Here is a 19,358-nt window from a genome sequence, read left to right on the forward strand (position 1 = left end):
TTATATGAAGCAAGGAATCCTGTTGAAATGAGAAGAGAGGAAATTATTTGGTGGGAGACAAGAAAAAGGATGAAGATGGGATGGAGGCTAAGGCATTCATTGTGTTTGATAATGTAGCTTAAGACTTCATAACTAGTATTAGTACTACATAAAAAAAAATGTGCTTGTCGGTTGAGTGAGCTCGTTGCAGTTGGACAATTACTATCATTTTGGATTGGGGATTTATTTACTTAATAACTAGTATTGTTACTGCATACAAAAAAAAATGTTTTTGTGGGTTGGGTGAGCTCATTGCAGTTGGAAGTTGGACTATTACTATCATTCTAGGTTAGGGGATTTATTTACTAATTGGGGAAACTGAGAAATCAAGAAGAGGAAGATGGTGCATGAGAAACAAAGAGAGGGGTTGTGATCGATAGCAAATGCTTGTAACCATTTCAGTATCAGGTTTGGCCAAGGGCGACTTTTTTTTCATACACCAAAGAAATGAAAGAAAAAAATGCACATAAAACATGGTTTGATATTATTTATTCACTTATGTTGCTATTGTTTGTTTCGTTAGCTGGGTTTTATTTTGACAATTTGAGGAATAATGGAGGGAAATTTTGATATTTCCTTTTTGTTAATGTTTTACATCAATATTAATTGTTAAAAAACTTAAGGGTACTTTATGTAATTCTTCAAATAGTAGGGTAAGCTATTGTCTATTTGCTAAAGCATAGGGGTACTTTAAGTATTTAACCATAAAAAATTACGTTGTATAACTTTTATACTTTTTATTATTTTATTAAAGAGTTGGAGTTTCTTTTGCTTCACTTGGTGGGTGGTAACCGTTTGAGCACTCCGGATCTGCTACCCACAAATTTTTCCCAAATCCGTCCCACGAAATACCACCGCTGTATATCGAGAATACCTCCCATGTATGTGACCACATTGGATTCGCATTGTCTCCCCATTGCCAAAACGCTAATAGTGCCATCGACACAAATTTCGTGTATTTCAATTAAAACAAAATATGGAGACAACTTACAAAAATAAATTTGTAATAAAGAAAAATAAACAAGGGAATGAACTCTCTTTGATTTCTGCTCGATGATGTGAGCAACTTCTAATTAACGATCGAATTTGGTGAAGACGATGGCCATTGGCGTGTTTCTTGTACTTCTTGAAGTGTTTATGTAAATTCCCTTGATTTTGGTGCTTTGAAAGATTTGATGTAGATTTTTTCACTCCGAGCTTCGCGCTTGATCGGCTGTGAAAGATGCTTCTCTAAGAAGGGCCCTTTTGTGGTGGTTTGATCTTTTTTGGAGAGCTTGAATCCAAGTGAGTTGTAGAGAATTAAAAAACTTTTTCCTTCTTTCTTCTCTCTTGATCTTGAAGTTGTTGAAATTTGCATGAACTTATAGTTGCTTGCAATCCTCAAGTGTTGGTGTGTGAGTGCTTCTTGCAATGTGATTCTCCAAAAGGAAGAGGAACCATCTTTCTTCCTAGGCAACATTATTTATAGCCAAGGGTTAAGGCTGCCACCTCAACCCACTTAGCTAACCAATCTCATGTGAGTGGGGTGTTGGACTAGCATTAATTCCTATACATGCACCATTATGTAGGAGTTAGTGATCTTACCAATGGGACCACCCTATTACAATAAGAAATGGGTCAAATTGGACTTAATACACTTGGATCCTTAGGCCACCAAGACATATTTATGTAGAGTTGGGCCTTGGGCCCATGGAGGCCCATACTATTTAGAGGCTGTCATGTAAATTAAGCCCATTTATTTGGGTTAAAAAATTCATATGTCTACAAATGCCCCCTTGAGAATGAGGTGATGGAACTCCGAACGATGCTGATATCCTCTACGATGTTGATTTCCAAAATGGATAATTGTTCGTGGCCATTTAGGATGATTTTCATATGACTCACAAACCTCTTGCAGCCTTGTAGTTGGGACTTGCAACCTTGCTTTCATACGGTGTTAATGTCCTCAATGCTACCGATATCTAACTTAATCATTGGAGAAGACTTCTGCATAACTCATGAACCTTGTGGAGATGATGTTATTTGCTTTTATCCAGAAGTAGGCTAATTCTGAATTGTGATGCGTGTAGGTGCTCCCTGCTACAGCTTTCACCTTGTTTTCAGTTTTGATGATTATGAATGATTTTATCCTGATGGCGATGGCGATGGAGTTTTGTATGCCATTAACATGGAGGACAAATGTTATGTTGATGTGAAATGACATAGTAATTAATAGAACATTTGACTTGTTGACTCGTGAGCCAGAACAAAGCCCAACTACATTGGCATTCGGCTGACTTCACTCAAATCGTATCTCTCAATGATTCTTTTGAATACGAGTATTTGTAATCGATTAGGAAACAGAGGATGGATGGTTCAAAATCTTCAATTCTAACGAATCAAACATATCCTGCTGCCAAGGTATTGAGTCCCGTCTCCTATGAGGAGTCGGTTTCCTAATGCAACTTGATCTCCCACCTCCTATTAATACACAACAAATTGCGCTTGTTTCTCTTTGCACGCAGTTGGAAGGTGTAGGAATACATACGACACCAATAGCTCCGTCATAGTTGTAGCAATCGTTAGGGCGAATTAAACATCTTGAAGGCAATATTGAACTTTCATCGAGGTTGGGGTGGATTAACAAGCCTACAAACTCAGGTATGTGAATTCGTTTTTTCCTTTTTTTCTTGAATCCAATCTTTTTCATAATTAATAAGCCCATGGATGCTGAAATCGGGTCTTGACACTCCTTGCCAAAACATCAATCTGCTTGTCTTCATGCATGGATTGCAACTCTTTATCATTTCAGCATATAAGGTGACATTAAGAAGCTGCTTTCTATGGTTCGACCACAATTGCATCGAGAGCCAGGACCACTTAGCTGTGTTGAAGACAGCACCAAATATTCAAATAGTTGTATGGTTCTTGTTACTTTTGTTGTCGCCCCGCAGACATTGCAAAGCTTGAACTCTTCATTGGTATAGAGGTAGCCTTTAATATTTAATGAGTTCAGCCATTAATTCAAAGAAGTACAATCAAATAATTCTTCATGAAACTTTCACTCAATTAATCGAAACACACGACTTTTGGGTTAAATGCCATGGTAACACTTGTAGTGAAGCCTAGTTTCGATGGATTCACAGCTTTGATTTGGGGGAAACCAGGTATAAAATCCAATGAAATAATCTCGCCCCGCCATGATCATTTTGTAGTAATCTGAATTTTTTATTATGTCGTGGCTTCCATGTCCAAGAATTTCAAGAGAGAGGATTGTCATGATTTTAATAAAATCCAATATTGTGATAGCTCTAACCAATGACCGAATGGTTGTGACGCCCCTTTTTTTAAGTCAATTCAAAAGTTGTTTCTGTATGCGTTTGGAGACAAATAAGACGACCTTTCCTATGCGCTATGCACTTATTTGCTTATCAATAACAACCAAACAATTGAAAATGAGGCTATGGATTTTCTCGGGCTCCGTATACAATGGCGTATCATTGTGATTTCTTTCTCTCTTAAATTTCTATCATGTCATGGCTGTAATTAATTTGACATGTTTTGTTGCATAGATACTTGCAGAGCACTCTATTTGGTGGAGAGACACAATTCACTTCTGGTACTCATGAAATTCATTTGTTTCTACAGAACATGTTGAGTCAGAGCTTCACAACTTGGAACATTTGTATGGCTTCATCAACAGCAGGCTTTCGTAGACCTTCAATGGTCCAGGGTCCCTAGTTCCAGAATTTCGTAGGCTTTCGGGTCCGAAGTCTCTTACATTTAGGGATTACCTTTCATAGAGCTTCTTCACCAGAGAGTCATAGCATACAGAACTTCATCAGCAACAGAACCTCGCAAACCTTCAATGGTCTGGGGTCCCTAGGTCCAGAGCTTCATAGATTTTTGGGTCTGAGGTCTCTTGGATTTAGGGATTAGCTTGCACAAAGCTTCTTCACCAGAGAGTTGCATCATGCATAGATTCATCAGCAGCAGGCCCTCATAGACCTTCAATGGTCAGGGGTCCCTATGTCCAGAGCTTCATAGACTTTCGGGTCCAGAGTTTCTTGGATTTAGGGATTAGCTTGCATAGAGCTTTTTCACCAGAGAACATGATGCATAGAGATTTTTCACCCAAGAGCACGATGCATAAAACTTCCTTCTTCACCAGAGAATACAACATGCGAAGATTCATCAGTAACAGGCCCTTGCAAACCTTTCATGGTTCGAGGTCCCTACGTCCAGAGCTTTGTAGACTTTTAGGTTTGAGGCTTCTTGAATTTAGGGGTTATCTTGCACAGATCTTCTTCACTATAGAGCATGGTGCACAGAGCTTCCTTCTTCACCAGAGAGCATAGTATGTAGAGCTTCATTAGCAATAGGCCCTCACAGACCTTCATTGGTCCGGGGCCCCTAGGTCCAGAGCTTCATAGACTTTTTGAAGCCTCTTGGATTTAGGGATTATCTTGCACAGAGATTCTCCACTGGAAAGCATGATGAACACAACTTTCTTCTTCCACAGAGAGTCACAACATGCGGATCTTCATCGATAGCAGGCCCCCACAGACTTTCAATAGTCCAAGTCCCTAGGTCCAAGGCTTCATAGACTTTTGAGTCTGAGGTCTCTTGGATCTAGGGATTGTCATGCAAAAGGCTTCTTCACCAGAGGACTTGATGCACAAAGCTTTCTCTTCTTTGAGGTAATGTACTTTTATTTTTTTAATTGTATTAATACTTCTCTTTTGCTTATGTAGGTGATGTCTTCCTCTGGTTCATTTGGTTTTGAAGCTTCATCGCCATCTTTGATACATCTTCTACCAAAGAAGAAATTGCCTCAAGAAAGAAGATTAGCAAAGCCTGAAGACCTAACTATGAAGGGGTGATATCTCTACTTTCCTTGCAGAATGATCAACATACTTATGGTTGTAATTGATGAACTTTTGACAAGTTCTTGTTGTCAACACAAAGTTGAGTAGGAGTAACTCTTTGAACCTGATGAAGGTATAAAAGATGTGTCGAAAGAGAGCAATGATGATTTCTCTCCTATATTATGTGATGCTTGGGCATGCGTCACCTTGAGGAACAATCATTCGCTAATCTCATAGTATCGGCTTTTTAATTTCTCTAGATTCATCTCTACCTCTCCAACATAGAGGAGTTGTCATGGTTCACATAGTGCTAGAGTCCTCTGTTGCTTCTAGAGAGTTTGTTTAACTTCTATGAGATCATATGGGATGAGAGTATTCCTTTAACATGGGAGAGAAAAGATTCTTTGTACCCCTTCTAAGGAAGCTTGTTGTGAAGATCTTTACCCACACAAACAAATGGGTAAAGATCAGCTGACATGTCTTCCATTGACAATAAGAAACTCCACATTGATGTAATGTCTTGTACCTTTGAGGAGAAATGACAAGAAATAGAGGAACAATAATAAAAGCAGGTGGAACAACACTTTTCCTTAACCTCCAAAGACAATACTCTAGCAAGAAGTAATATGAAGATAGTGAAGCACTTGTAGTGGAAAGGCTCAGCATGATGAATTGAAACAATTGAAGGCAACCAACAAGCAGGAATGCAAGCCAATATTAAGTGACAATACAACTTGTAGAAGCGTCCATTGCTCTTTGTAAGAGTGTATTTAATTATGTAAACTCTAAGAAGTGGTCTTTCTCTTGTAAATGAAACAACTTCTACATTGTAATCAAATGATGTTGGAAATGGCTTTGATATTTTCTTCTTTTTCTTCTGAGAAAGAAATTCTCATATTTGACATTTGTTTTGCCATTCACAGTTTGGCTCATGTGGGCAAGGAATGTTACAATACAAAAGACTTGTTTTTTTTTTCCGTTCACAGTTTAGGCTCATGCGGTCCAAGAGCATTAAAATGAAAAGGACCTATTTTTTTTTGTTTTATCGTTTAGAGTTTAGGCTCATGCAGAACAGGAGCATTAAAATGAAAAAGTCATATATTTTTTTTGTTTTATCGTTTAGAGTTTAGGCTCATGCGAGCCAGGAGCATTACAATGAAAAAGACTTTTTTTTTGTCATTCATAGTTTTAGGCTCATGCGGGCCAAGAGCATTACAATGCAAAAGATTAGGGTAGTACCTCTTAAGGTACTTTCCATTAATGGGCCCAAGACGTAGACCTTCTGACATGAAAAGGAGACAAGCACCATTAGTGTAGACTTCTTCCACCACGTGAGGCCCATCCCATTTGGGGTCAACTTTCCTCCTTAAACGCTGTGAAAGAATGATAGGTTGTCGAACAGCAAGGACAAAATCTCCTTTCTAAAAGGAGCGAAGACGAACCCTCTTGTTGAATGTACAAACCAAACGAGCTCGGTAGCACTCTATTCTTTGTTGAGCTTCTAACATTTTCTCGTCTAGCGCTTTAAGCTCAACTAGTCGTAGCTTTTCATTCTCATCTTATGTAATCCCTCTTAGATAGCCATCCTTGGGGAGTCCATTTGTCTCACTAGGGGAAGTACAACTTCTACACCATATACTAAAGCAAAAGGAGTTACATTTGTAGTGGTGCGGTAAGATGTCTGATATGCCCATAAGGCCTCATCCAAGCATTCATGCCAATCTCTCTTGGACTTGGACACAATCTTCTCAAGCAATTTACACAGAATTTTGTTAAAGACCTCTGTAAGTTCATTGACCACTGCATTGTACATGGTTGAAAACCTCTGCTTAATGCCAAACTTATCACAAAATTGTGTTACCAATGCTGCTGAGAATAGCTTCCCGTTATCCGTGATTATGTAACATGGAACACCTTAGCAGTAAACAATGCGAGTCCAGAGGAAGTTGACAACATCTTCTTTCTTTACTTCTCGAAGAAGAACCGCTTTAGCCCATTTGAAAAAGTAATCCATTGCTGCTAAGATGAAGAGGTGCTAGTAAGAAGACTTAGGCAAAGGACCAACCACATCAAGTCCCCATGCATCAAATGGCCATGATGCAATTGTAGGATATAGAGGTTCTGGTGGTTGGCGAATAAAATCCCCATGAATTTGGCATGCCTAACATCTTTTGGCATATTCAATTGAGTCTCGTACCATTATTGGCCAATAGAAGCCCATTCGCTTAAGGCGATCATGGAGCTTAGGTCCTGATTAATGAGCATCACAAACTCTAGAGTGTGCTTATTCGAATGCACTTCGGACTTCGTCTCCGTGGATACACCTCATGTAGACATCATTGAAGGAGTGTCTGTAGAAGTTGTCATTGTAGTATAGGAAACGAGGTGCTCAACGCCGTATCTCATCTCTATGCTTGGGATCTTCGGGCAACTTCCCATGCTGCAAATAGTTGATGAAGGGTTGTCTCCAGTCCTCAACATCTATAGAAAATACAAAAGCCACATTGCTTTCTTGCTCTATCTCTTCCTGAGGTGACTTAAAGGGGAGAACCCATTTTGCACAAATGGGTATTGCTATTGCTTCATCACTCGTGAGTGCTAAGACTGCAGCTAGATTGGCAAGGGCATCAGCTTGCTTGTTTTTGCTTCTGGGTACATGTTCAATGGTAACATGCTCGAACTCCTTCAGTAATTGGATTGCATAGTGGTAATAGAGAACTAGGTCGTCCTTGTGCACTTCATGCTCTATCTTCAATTGGTTGATTACCAATTTCGAGTCCCCATAGACTGTAAGGTAGTGGATTTCCAAGTCAATAGCCATTTCTAAGCCAATGATTAAAGCTTGGTACTCCGCCATGTTGTTAGAGCAAAGCTCAGTTAAGACAAATAAGAATGTGAGAATTTCTCTTTGTGGCGAGACAAATACAACACCGGCACCTGCACCATCTTTGTGTGTTGCTCCATCAAAAAACATCACCCATGCTGGTAAGATGTCTATGTAGAAAATCTCTTCATCAAGAAGGTCTTCGGAGAGTTCCCAATCTGCTAGAATGGGGTGATCTACAAGAAAGTCTACTAGTGTCTGTCCTTTCATAGCCTTCTGTGAGACATAGGTGATGTCAAATTCTAACAAGAAGAGAGCCCATTTAGCCAGTCTCTCTGAAAGTATAGGTCGTGTCATGATGTACTTTAGGAGGTCTGTCCTTGAGATGAGGTGGACAGAATGTGCCAACATGTAATGTCATAACTTCTTCGTAGCAAAGATGAGAGCAAGACAAGTCTTCTCTATGGGTGAGTAGTTCAACTCGGCTCCTATTAGTGACTGATTGAGGTAGTAGAGTGCATTTTCTTTCCCTTCCTCATTGACTTGTACCAACAAGGCTCCCAATGACTAGTCTTGTGTAGTGATGTATAAGATGAATGGCTTCTTAAGGATTGGTGCAACAAGTACTGGGGTTTGAGGAGGTATTGTTTTATTCTCTCTAAGGCATTTTTGTAGGCCTCATCCCACTCAAATGGAACATCATTTTCCATTAGCTTATTGAATGGTTGACAATGTCCTGCCAAGTTGGAGATGAACCGTCAAATATAAGTCAGTCATCCTTGGAGACTCTTCAACTCTTGTAGGTTCTACGGCTCTGGCATGTTTTGGATGGCATCAGTCTTTGACTGGTCAATCTCAATGCATCAATGGCGAACAATGAACCTGAGGAACTTGCCTGAGGTGACTCCATATGCACACTTGAGAGGGTTCATCTTTAGTTGATATCTCCTTAACCTATTGAAGATGCTATGCAAATCATCGAGATGGTCTTCTCTCTTCTTAGACTTGACAACCAAGTCATTGACGTAGCGCTCGATCTTCTTGTGAATAATGTCATTGAAGATTCGTTGCATCACGTGATGGTACGTGGCACCGGCATTCTTAAGCTCAAAAGGCATCACTTTGTAATAGTAGATCCCCTTTGGTGTTCGGAAGGTCGTGAGTTCTTCATCCTTAGGCACTATGCAAATTTTATTGTATCCAGATGAACCGTCGATGAAGGATAATGCCTTGTGTCTTGTATTTGCATCTACCATAAGTTCAGTGATAGGCAAAGGAAATTCATCTTTTGGGCAAGCTTGATTTAGGTCTCGGAAGTCATCATAGACCCGAATTTGACCATTCTTCTTCCTCACAGGGACAATGTTTGCAATCCAAGTTGGATACTTAACTTCCCGAATGAAACTACCTTCAATGAGCTTGTTGATTTCTACTTCAATTTGCGGAGTCAACTCAGGCCAGAATTTACATTACGCTTGCTTGATCGGTCGTACCCCGTGCCTAATAGAGAGTTGGTGGACAGTAACCTTTGGGTCTAACCCAAGCATTTCCTTGTATGTCCAAGCAAAGACATCCTTGTGCTCCTAAAGTAGTTTGAAATGTTTGGCTTCTTCTTCAAGGCTAAGGAGTGCATTGATGTAGATAGGTCTAGGTTACTCTTCAATGTCAAGGTTCAACTCCTTCTAGCCATCCACTATAGCTTGGCCTCCTTCTTCAAAGGTAGGTGGGGCAGGCTCAAGTTCTTCATCTGAAGAAGAGTTTGATAGATCTTCATCCTCTTCCTTGATGGTGATATGATTAATTAAGACAATGTCTTCATCCTTAGTTATCTCTTCACTTTGTTCTTTCATTCCTCGTCTTGGTTTAAAGTTGAACTTTGATTGAGAAGATGATGGAGATGTAATGACAATAGTCTATTGTCTAACTGTCATTGTCTCATTAGAGGAAACTTCCAAGTTGGCCACCCTCTTCATCTGAGAATGAGCAACACTCTGAGGCTCTAACTTCTCCTTTATAGCAATGGCGTTTTGTGGTCCTATGTGGGAATAGCATGTTGTCCTTTATGGTTGAGCAGATGACACTAGAGTAGCATGTTGTCCTTCAAGCCTATTGAACACTGATTGTCTTTCTCTCGGTTCTCCTAGCCGACTGAAGATTAAACTCCATTGTCTATACTTCTTTTCCTTCTTGTCCACCACTTTTATAGTGATGTGGTTGGATAACGTTTTCCTTCATGAAATTTGAGTAGGTGGAATCCGATGGTATTCTAAGCCAACATTTTGCTGAGGGATGTGGGAGCCTCCACTTTGTAAAGCTCTTTGCGTCTTTGTTAGGCCATAAACTTGTCCACTTGTAAGGACTGACTCAAGGTTCCCTAACTGACAATTTTTACCTTCTTTGTAACCTACCTTCTCGAGGAGCTCCTCAGCGTTGGGGTCAAACCACCCTTCTTGATGTTGCCCTACTTTACTAGTTGATGAAGCTCTAACAAATCCTTTTAGAGGTGGTTTAGAGACCAATGACTTCAATGTTGTAGAGATTGGAAGCACAAAATCCTTCTCAAGAACTCCAATGTCACTCCTTGATATTAGTTGAGTGTTTTGCGCAGCCATGACCTCAAAAGGTAGTTTCCCTTCCCTTCTCCCTAACTTTGGTGTGTAACAAAGCACGGGGGCTGATTGGTTACAAGAAAAGGAAATTGATGGTGGAGTTATTGGCAAAGTAGCAGATGCATGCTAGTTTTGTAGATGCTTCTTGTCACCACTTAAAGGTGCATTTTCTTCTTCACGTGTTATGTCTTTCTTTTCCTTCCAAACCTTCATTGTGGAAGATTTTGGCATAAAGACTAGAAGAGCTTCTGAAATGACCTTGTCAGCATAGAACTTTGCATCAGCAAAATGTGCTTTGGCTTTGTTGAAAGGCTCTGCATGTCATGTTAAAGGAACCACTCCTGTCTCATGCAACTAAGGACGTCCCAAAAGTAGTTGGTAGGATGTCCTGATGTTAAAGAAATGTAGAAGGGCCAAAGATGTTAAGTCCCCTATTTCTATCTCGAGACGCACCATGCCCATGGCACATTGTCCCTTTTGATTGAAGCCTTGGATTGTTGACTTGCTCTTTAGCAATTCATCCTTGTCAATCCCAAGTTGTTTCATAGTGGACACTAGCATGATGTTGATGGCAGATCCACAATCAATGAGGATGTGTGGCATTTTTTGTTCACGAACATATCCAACAACATACAAGGGTTTGTTATGTGGATGTGACTTAAGTTGTAAATCCTCATCTGTGAAGGTAATCGTGCCATGCAATCCACGCAGTCACCCCCTTTGGTACTTTGTTTTGGTACTTGTTGGGGAGAATCAGGGTCTTCGCCATTGCAAAGCGAACATTCTGTGATAGTTGTAGTCCTTGGATAAGGCTCAAGTGGGATGGCACTTCCTTCAATTGCTTTGTTACTTCATCGTCACACATTGGGTGCTCTTGAAGAAGCTTTGTCATGTCTTTGTCCTCGTCGGACGAAGCTTCTTCTACTAATGATGATGTTTCCTCTTCATCAACTGTCACCATGCATGTAGTTACACACTCCTCTAGAAAAAGTTCTCTTGGCATGAACTCCCAAAGGATTATTAGAGTTGGATGAGGCTGTTGAAGCACTTCCTCCTCACTAGCTGGTGATACCTGAGGTGCTTTATTCTTTGGAATTTTCTTCTTTTTAGAGGCGTTATGTACTTTCCGTCTTCTAGTCCGCTTTGGACTGGTTGGCACAGGGACGACGGGACGAAGAGCCTTGATCTTATGCTGAGAGACAATGGTCCATCCGATCTCATCTTGAGAAGATGTTTTTGAGTCACTAGAGTAGACGGAGATAGTCTTATCCCCATTCGAAATGATTCCTTCATGTTGGTGGCATACCTTCTCCTTGGGTTTCTTACTGGTGAAGGTGGACCACCCATCTTCTATCTCATCTATTGAAACAAATGATTCTTCTCAATAGTCCAAGTCATCAGTCATCAACTCATAGAGAGTTGGGATATTGGGATTCCAGAACCTTAGCATGTCAGGATAGGCATAGATAGTGGTCACCTCTTGATCAACAATAAATTGGACAGGAACCGCCCCTTGTGGGAGGGATACCATAGGAAAAGACGTCATTGAGGGTCCAGCTACTTTGCCCCCAGTCTCCATAATTTGAGGAGAATCCGTTGAGTTGTGCTATGTTGTTGATTTCCTTTTTGCAGGTGCAGAGTTCCTTGAGGTCTGGACACTCATTGTAGCTTGAGTAGAGGAGGAAGAACTTGTAAAGGGTTGCAGTGATACTAGGTTAAAAGACCCAAAAGTCACCATGGTGGCAATAATAGTAGTGAATTTGTCACCAAGATCTAACTCGATCTTTCCTTGTTCTGTGAGTTGTCCCTCAGGACAAAACACTTTTCAGTTGGATGACTTATCATTCAATGGTACTAGCAATACTTGGGGTCTATCACACGTCCTTACTCTTTAGGTCACTTGGACAGTAGAAGCTCGTGGTTGAGCATTTCTAGAACATCGGAGTCAGGGAATGGATACTCCTCTTCTAGTTCCTTCAGAGTAGACCTAGACTTCTCTTGCCCTTGGTTTGCAAAAGACTTCACTTTGATCTTCGTCTTCTTCTTTCCAGAGATCTTAACTAGTGCAGTGGTAGTATTCATGATTTTCTTTCCTTTAGAGGAGGAGGTCTTAAGGTCATTGACTTCTTTCTTACCTTTTTTCTTTTCACGATGATCATTTAGTTGGGGATTCCCATGCTTGGCTATCTGGATCTCCAAATCATGAGCTCGAGTAGCTAACTCTTCGAAGGTGGTAGGCATGTTCCCTTTGCGGCTATAGAGTAGTCCCCAATGCATCCCTTGTACGCATATATCTACGGCAGATGATTGATTGATTTGTTCCTTGCACTGAAGGGCAAGGTTTCTCCACCACTCGATGTAGTTGATGACAGACTCATCCTTTCTTTTCCTTGTATTGGAGAGTTCATAAAGTTTAACAGTTTGACGTGTATAGTAGAAGTGAGTGAGGAATTCCCTCTTAAGCTGAACCCAACTATCAATGGAGACTGGTTGGATGTTGGTGTACTAATCATTTGCTGTAGACTTGAGGGAGCGAACAAGTTGCTTCACCATTTGGTTGTTAAAAGTTCCCACGTTGCTGCAAATCTCGATGAAGTGGGATATGTGCTGCTTTAGATTTCTCCATCCCGTCAAATTATTGGAACTTCGGAGGTTGGTAGCCGACTAGCATGCACATCTCATCAATGCAACAAGTGTATGGTTTGGCATACACTATGGAGGTATGTAGAACTCCTCCATATTGAGCCCTTATGGTGTCATTGATCATGTTCTGAAGCTGTTGCACTGTTAGAGAAGCGACAGAGACTTGGGTGGTGTCTTGCATCATGTTCTGCACTATGACACGATCATGCTCCTCTTGTTGCTGCTTCAATTGCTCTTGGAGGTTGGGAGTCGTTGGAGGAGTGAATCCTGGAGGTTGAGAAAGTCCTTGACTGGATTCTGCTTGGTGGTTTTGTATCTCAAGTTTGTTCATCAATAAGTTAATCTGGAGATCCTTCTTAGCGTTGGAGCTCTTGAGGTTGTCAATGGCTTCGACCATCTTCTGGAGTCGTTCTTCCATCGTCGCGGCTTTTGTCATCATCACAAGTACGACACCACTAGAAGTAGAGTAGGAGTTGTATGATGGAGAGGAGTATGAGTCTGTCCTCAACCCACTGCTGGATTGGTCATCTGAGAGAATGTGCCTTTTTCCTTTCACATCAATGTTTGGAGAGTTGAAAAGGCTTTCCTTCTGTAGAGTAGTTGCCTTGGTAATTTTTCGTGTAGGAAGCCCCACTGGAGACAGTAGCTACACTTTGTAGGATTTTGCCATGGCACGTGTGACAGAATAGTTGTAAGAAGAACCAAAAGCACTAGAGGGCTTATTGAAGGAAGTTGCAACCTTCTTGGTAGCCATTGGATGACTGTTGTAGTTGTTGACTCAAAATATGAGAGGAAGAGCGTGTTCCATTGGGCATACCAGAAAATTGTCAACACAAATTTCGTGTATTTCAATTAACACAAAATATGTAGACAACCTACAAAAATAAATTTGTAATACAAGGGAATGAACTCTCTTTGATTTCTACTCGATGATGTGAGCAACCTCTAATTAACGGTCGAATTTGGTGAAGACGAGGGTCGTTGGGGTGTTTCTTGTACTTCTTGAAGTGTTGATGTAAATTTCCTTGATTTTGGTGCTTTGAAAGATTTGATGTAGATTTCTTCACTTAGGCTTCGCGCTTGATTGGCTGTGAAAGATGCTTCTCTAAGAAGAGCCATTTTGTGGTGGTTTGATCTTCTTTGGAAAGCTTGAATCCAAGTGAATTGTAGAGAACTAAGAAGCTTTTCCCTTCTTTCTTCTCTCTTGATCTTGAAGTTGTTGAAATTTGTTTGAGCTTGTAGTTGCTTGCAATCCTCAAGTGTTAGTGTATGAGTGCTTCTTGTAATGTGATTCTCCAAAAGGAAGAGGAACCATCTTTCTTCCTTGGCAACGTTATTTATAGCCAAGGGTTAAGGCTGCCACCTCAGCCCATTTAGCTAACCAATCCAATGTGAGTAGGGTGTTGGGTTAGCATTAACTCCTATACATGGACCATTATGTAGGAGTTAGTGATCTTACCAATGGGATCACCCTATTACAATAAGAGATGGACCAAATTGGACTTGATACACTTGGATCCTTAGGCCACTAAGACATACTTATGTAGACTTGGACCTTGGACCCATGGAGGCCCATATTATTTAGAGGTTGTCATGTATATTAAGCCCATTTATTTGACTTAAAAATTCACATGTCTACAAGTTCTCGTCAAAAATTGAAAAAACAATCAATTGAAAATTTTGATTAATCGAACTAATCAATTTAGTTTTCGTTCGATAGTTTTGGACCAATATAAGAAATAGGTAACTAACCAAACTGACCAATTCAGTTATTATATATTATATTTTATATATACAAATATGTAATATATATTTTTGGAAAATATCTTACTAAAACCCACCTTAAAAATTTTAACTCCACCTACACCTACTATAATTCAAAATTTCCAACACCCCACCTAAACACCATTACCCCCTTTGTATTGGCATCAATTCCCCCTATACAGTGAATTTAGAATTTGTTAGGTGGGGGTAAGTGAAGTTTTCCCTATATTTTTCATATATATTATGTATTATCTGTATATTATATATAAATATATGCATTATATATTATATTATTATATTATTTATAGGGCTTTTTGCAAAAAAAAAAAAAGATCAAGTTTGACCAATTAGTATGTTCAATTCTTCTTATATATATAGTAGAAAAACAAAGAGAGGGGTTATGATTAACGAAAAATGCTTGTAACCATTTCAGTATCAGGTTTGGCCTCCATCAAATATATTTTGAAAGAGCAACATTTTCAACCTAAATAGTCTATGTTACCACAATGCCATTGGGTTTTGTTTTGAAAATTTGAAGAACAATAATGGACAAAATCAATTATAAAAGAGTAGTTTTGGAATTAAGAAAAATTATATAAATTATGTAACATCACATACGAATGAAATGAACTATAACGACACACTAACATTAGGGGAGGATTTTGTCCATTAAAAAAAACTCAATGATACTTTAAGTGATTCTTCAAACAATAGGTAAGTTAGGCCCTATTTGGCATCAATTTTGGGGATTCTCATTCTCAGAATCCTTTCAGAAAAGATGAACTCTGGGAATTTTCATCTAGAGAATCGCCAGATGTGTTTGGCTCAATCATCTTATTACTATTTCTTAAAAATAAAATCACATTTGGCAACAACCAATTTCTTGGAATCAATTCTATAAAATCACATTTCAGAACTACATAATCAAATTTTATGAATAATATAGGATTTCTATAGGCTACATATATCTTTGTGGGCTTACATGGACAGATATCTACAAAATCGAATTTACCATTCAAGTTTGATGAATAATATAGGTATTTATTAAAGGCATTACTTAATCTAAAAATAAGATAAATTGCAACCAAATTTCAGAACTGCACAGGATAATTCAAACCATATTAACTTAAACTAGGAGTCAAGAATTCAAAGTCCATGAAGAATACAACAAATCAATACCCCAAGGCTATGTTTGGTTTGAAGGAAAATGTAGGGAAAGGAAGGGAAAGGTTGGGAAACCTTTACAAACCTTGTATTGGTTTCCCTTTCCCTTCCTTTCCCTACCTTTTCCTTCAAACAAACATAGCCCAATTTCTTAGAATCACCTCACATTCCACTAGATAATACACAATTTTGCACAATGAAATATTGAACAACTTATTAAATCACATAGAGAATATAACATATTTTTAATGCAGATCCAGATTTTGAGCCTTCTCAAGCTCAAATATTCATTTCTTAAAGAGACAATAGCAGATAACATGATGGAATGTGTCTCAACTAGGCATTTCTTCTTACCCACTACATCATCCCCATTGGACTTTTTGCCAATGACCCAGTTAATGCAAGAAAAATTCAAAACTTGACCCAAACACTCTACCTTCTTAGAGTGTTCAAATGCCTTTTATTTTATTTAACACTCACTAGATAGATGGTAATATGGTAATAGTTCAGGTGGCTAGTGCGTGACTCTCTAATCTTTTTCTTTTGAGAACTCTGAATCTACCTCTTGCTCTTGTTGATCTTGTTCCCCACCCTCTTCCTCCTCATTCTTTCTCTCTTCCCCCTGTCCCTGCCTTCTCCATCTTTGCTTTTGTCTTCTCTTTGCTTCCTCCTGTATCTTTGCCTCTTGCTTCTCTCGCTTTCTCTGTTCCTCCTCTCCCTGCCTCCGTTGTCCCTCCTCTTCCTCCTTTGTCTCTCCCTCTTGCTTTTGCTCCACTCTCTTCCTTTGTTCCACCTCCTATTCATGCCTTTCCTTTTGAATGTCCTCCTACATTGCAACTTCTTTCTCCTCTACGCACGGTGTGCAATCTGATATCATCAAGTCTCCGAAATTTAGCTTTTCCCACCTAGGAACTCAAGGTGGTTTTTCTTTGCCATTGTATTGAATCCCATGATAACAAACAAATTGTTATTGAACAAAATTTGGGTTGTAAGATGGAAAGGTGAAATGGCAAAGACATTTCTCTCTATGACCTTAAACCACTTATTTTTGCAGTCCGACTCGCTTGTAGGGCTCGAGCAAACTATGTGATCCATTCCTTGGCCATGTATTACAATCACTATCTCAGTTGTTATTGGATTCGAATAGGGCCCCATTAGAGAACCTTCATCAGTATCAGAAATCAACAGAGGTGGGTATATACTGCTAGAAAATAAGAGGTTTAAGGCTTTTGAAATCTCAATTGCCATCTTAGTTTACAAACCATATGAACTTACCTATTAACGGGCGAGGTGAGTTGGGTGTGGGTATATATTGCTACAAAAAAAGAAGAAGATGGATCTCTCTGTTTTGGATGAATGGTTTGTAGACTTTGTAGCAACAAAAAAAGCTTTTTTTTTTATATTGAAAATGAAGGATAATTGTGGTACAGGAGAGATCGATCACCAACTGAGAAGATTCTTTCTACCGTTGTAGAGGAGATATGTCAAGTAGAGAAACAACGAAGAACAACGAAAGAATGAAGGGGTGCTGGGGTTTCTTTGAGTCTGGTTATGTTCTTTGTGATAAATTACTAGTCTACCCTTTCTCTCACGTATGATTGGATCATGTGTTCGTTTTACTTAATGGTCCATTTGGTTGCCGAGAAACAATAGAATGAGAAGGGATGGGATGAGAAAGGAAAATCTATTTTTTTATTTTGGCACTCCGTGTTTGTTTGTTGAGACATATTATCCTACAGAATTTGGTTCTCAGTGTTTGGTTGATGAGAAAATTTTGTAGCCTATTTCCCAAGCGGATATTGCTTTGTGTTGATATTAAAGAGGCTACTAATTCATTCTGGCACTTCTGGTCAGACCTTACTAGCTAAATTGCTACTATGGTCTTGCCTTGATTTTCATCAAATATATAGAACATCTAATTTGTGATGGTTTTTTTTTTCATTCACATCAAATATATAGAGCATCTAATTTCATTCACATCTAATTTATGATCTCCCACAAGTTTTCAAGCAAGGTATTCATGGCACATTAATGACAACCAATAGACTCAAAATTTTGACCACTCATCACTTATTAACCAAAGAACTAAACCCAAATCGGATCCCTTGTATAATTCCAACTAGGAAAGACCACAACTAAAGAGTTTGGAAGAATAAACCCAACTAACAAACAACCAAGAGTTGAATATCCCTAAGAACGCTAAAGAATGTGAAATTAAAATAAAATTTTCACCTAGGCTTCGCTAAAATCTGAATTAAAAAGAACTCCCATCAGCTATAAAGCAAGATATTCAAAAGGCATGGAATAAATTGAAAGTAACTAAACAAAGTTAAACAATACCACAGAATATAGATACGTCATAATTAAGCATAAATAGAGAGAGCTTCATGAATTACTTCAAAGAAACAAAATCATATACGAACCAAATACAGAAAAATGAAACTATGAAGCTTAACTTGGGTTATTTGATTCAGAACTAAGGGAATGAGAGGTGACTTACCCCTATTCCCATGCCATCAACTGGCCTTTGGAAGCTATGGACGATCAGAGAAGTCCAAACTCCACAGTTCAAAAGAGTCAGAATTAAACCGAAGAGACCAAGGGGCAGAGAATCGCTTCCAATCTTTCTTAACTTGAGACTTCAGAGACCTCAGAGTTAATTGAGAGTAAGTTAGGTTTTCAAAGCATTTCCTCCTCCGAAAATAAAACAAAAATACACAAGTGAAAGCAAGGAAAGTAATGGAGAGAGAGGTATATTACCTTTCTGCAGTTGAATGGAAACATTTAAACCCTACTGACAAAAAACAATGGATAAAAATGTTAGATTTTCAATATACACACATAGATCTATAAATAACCATAACTTGATATCATCGGAAACAATGGCTTTTAGCCGGCGAATGACCGTGTGTTACCACCTGCGGGAAGAGAGAAAGAAATCCAAAAAGGGGAAGAAAAGAATCACCAAGGTTTAGGAGTTATAGATATGGTCTTACCTTGGCTGGATATTGTCTGAAACATTGTCGGAGATTCGATCGTTGTCGAGGTGTTAAGGCAGTGAGAGGATGACTCTAGTCATAGTCGAGACAGCTTGATATTTTTTTCTGTGTTTTCTCTTTCTCACCGGGGTCACACCATGTGACCCCGCATCCTAAGTTTTGGGAAACTGCACATCACTATTTCGCATCCCATCTCATCAACCAAATGCTTGAAAATGGGAATCTAATAAGAACATTCCCATTTTTCATCTTAGTTACAACAACCAAACGTACCATAAAGGACGTAGCGAGAAACAATGGAATGAGAAATTCTCATGCTAAGAAATGAAAAAAAAAATCACTTCACAGAATCACTCGATTTTGGAAGGGATTCCATCCAGAATTGAAACGATTCTAAAAATTGGTTAAACCTAAACATGTTTCTCATCCAGAGAATCAGAAAAATTGGCAGAAATGATTCTCTAGATGG

General features: G+C 39.1%; 1 protein-coding gene across 7 annotated transcripts; it reads right to left on the minus strand.

The window, feature by feature from the left end:
* Window positions 1–1,021: 1,021 nt before the first annotated feature.
* Window positions 1,022–19,293, minus strand: LOC109115422 (uncharacterized). Of its 7 annotated transcripts, none has more exons than XR_016085141.1 (4): window positions 18,887–19,231; window positions 18,651–18,684; window positions 18,391–18,529; window positions 1,022–2,991 (listed from the first exon to the last, which is right to left on the minus strand). XR_016085141.1 is itself a non-coding variant. In XM_088902403.1 (4 exons), the coding sequence occupies exon 4, from the start codon at window positions 8,119–8,121 to the stop codon at window positions 7,276–7,278; it is 846 nt and encodes a 281-aa protein (XP_088758529.1). In that variant the 5' UTR covers window positions 8,122–14,383; window positions 18,391–18,529; window positions 18,651–18,681; window positions 18,887–19,293; the 3' UTR covers window positions 3,019–7,275. The 7 variants fall into 7 exon arrangements, 4 of the variants coding, with proteins under 4 accessions (XP_088758529.1, XP_088758531.1, XP_088758528.1 ...); XR_016085140.1 differs by having other exon boundaries at window positions 1,022–3,012; window positions 18,887–19,230; XM_088902403.1 differs by lacking the exon at window positions 1,022–2,991 and adding an exon at window positions 3,019–14,383 and having other exon boundaries at window positions 18,651–18,681; window positions 18,887–19,293.
* Window positions 19,294–19,358: the final 65 nt, after the last annotated feature.

Source organism: Nelumbo nucifera, chromosome 4 (genome assembly GCF_055504915.1).
Source record: "Nelumbo nucifera cultivar China Antique chromosome 4, China Antique-T2T, whole genome shotgun sequence".
In the NCBI taxonomy this organism is placed as follows: Eukaryota; Viridiplantae; Streptophyta; class Magnoliopsida; order Proteales; family Nelumbonaceae; genus Nelumbo; species Nelumbo nucifera.

Bases quoted from the DNA above. Each gene is read 5' to 3' on its own strand.
- LOC109115422 (XM_088902403.1), bottom strand. From the start codon at position 8,121: ATGTTGGCACATTCTGTCCACCTCATCTCAAGGACAGACCTCCTAAAG.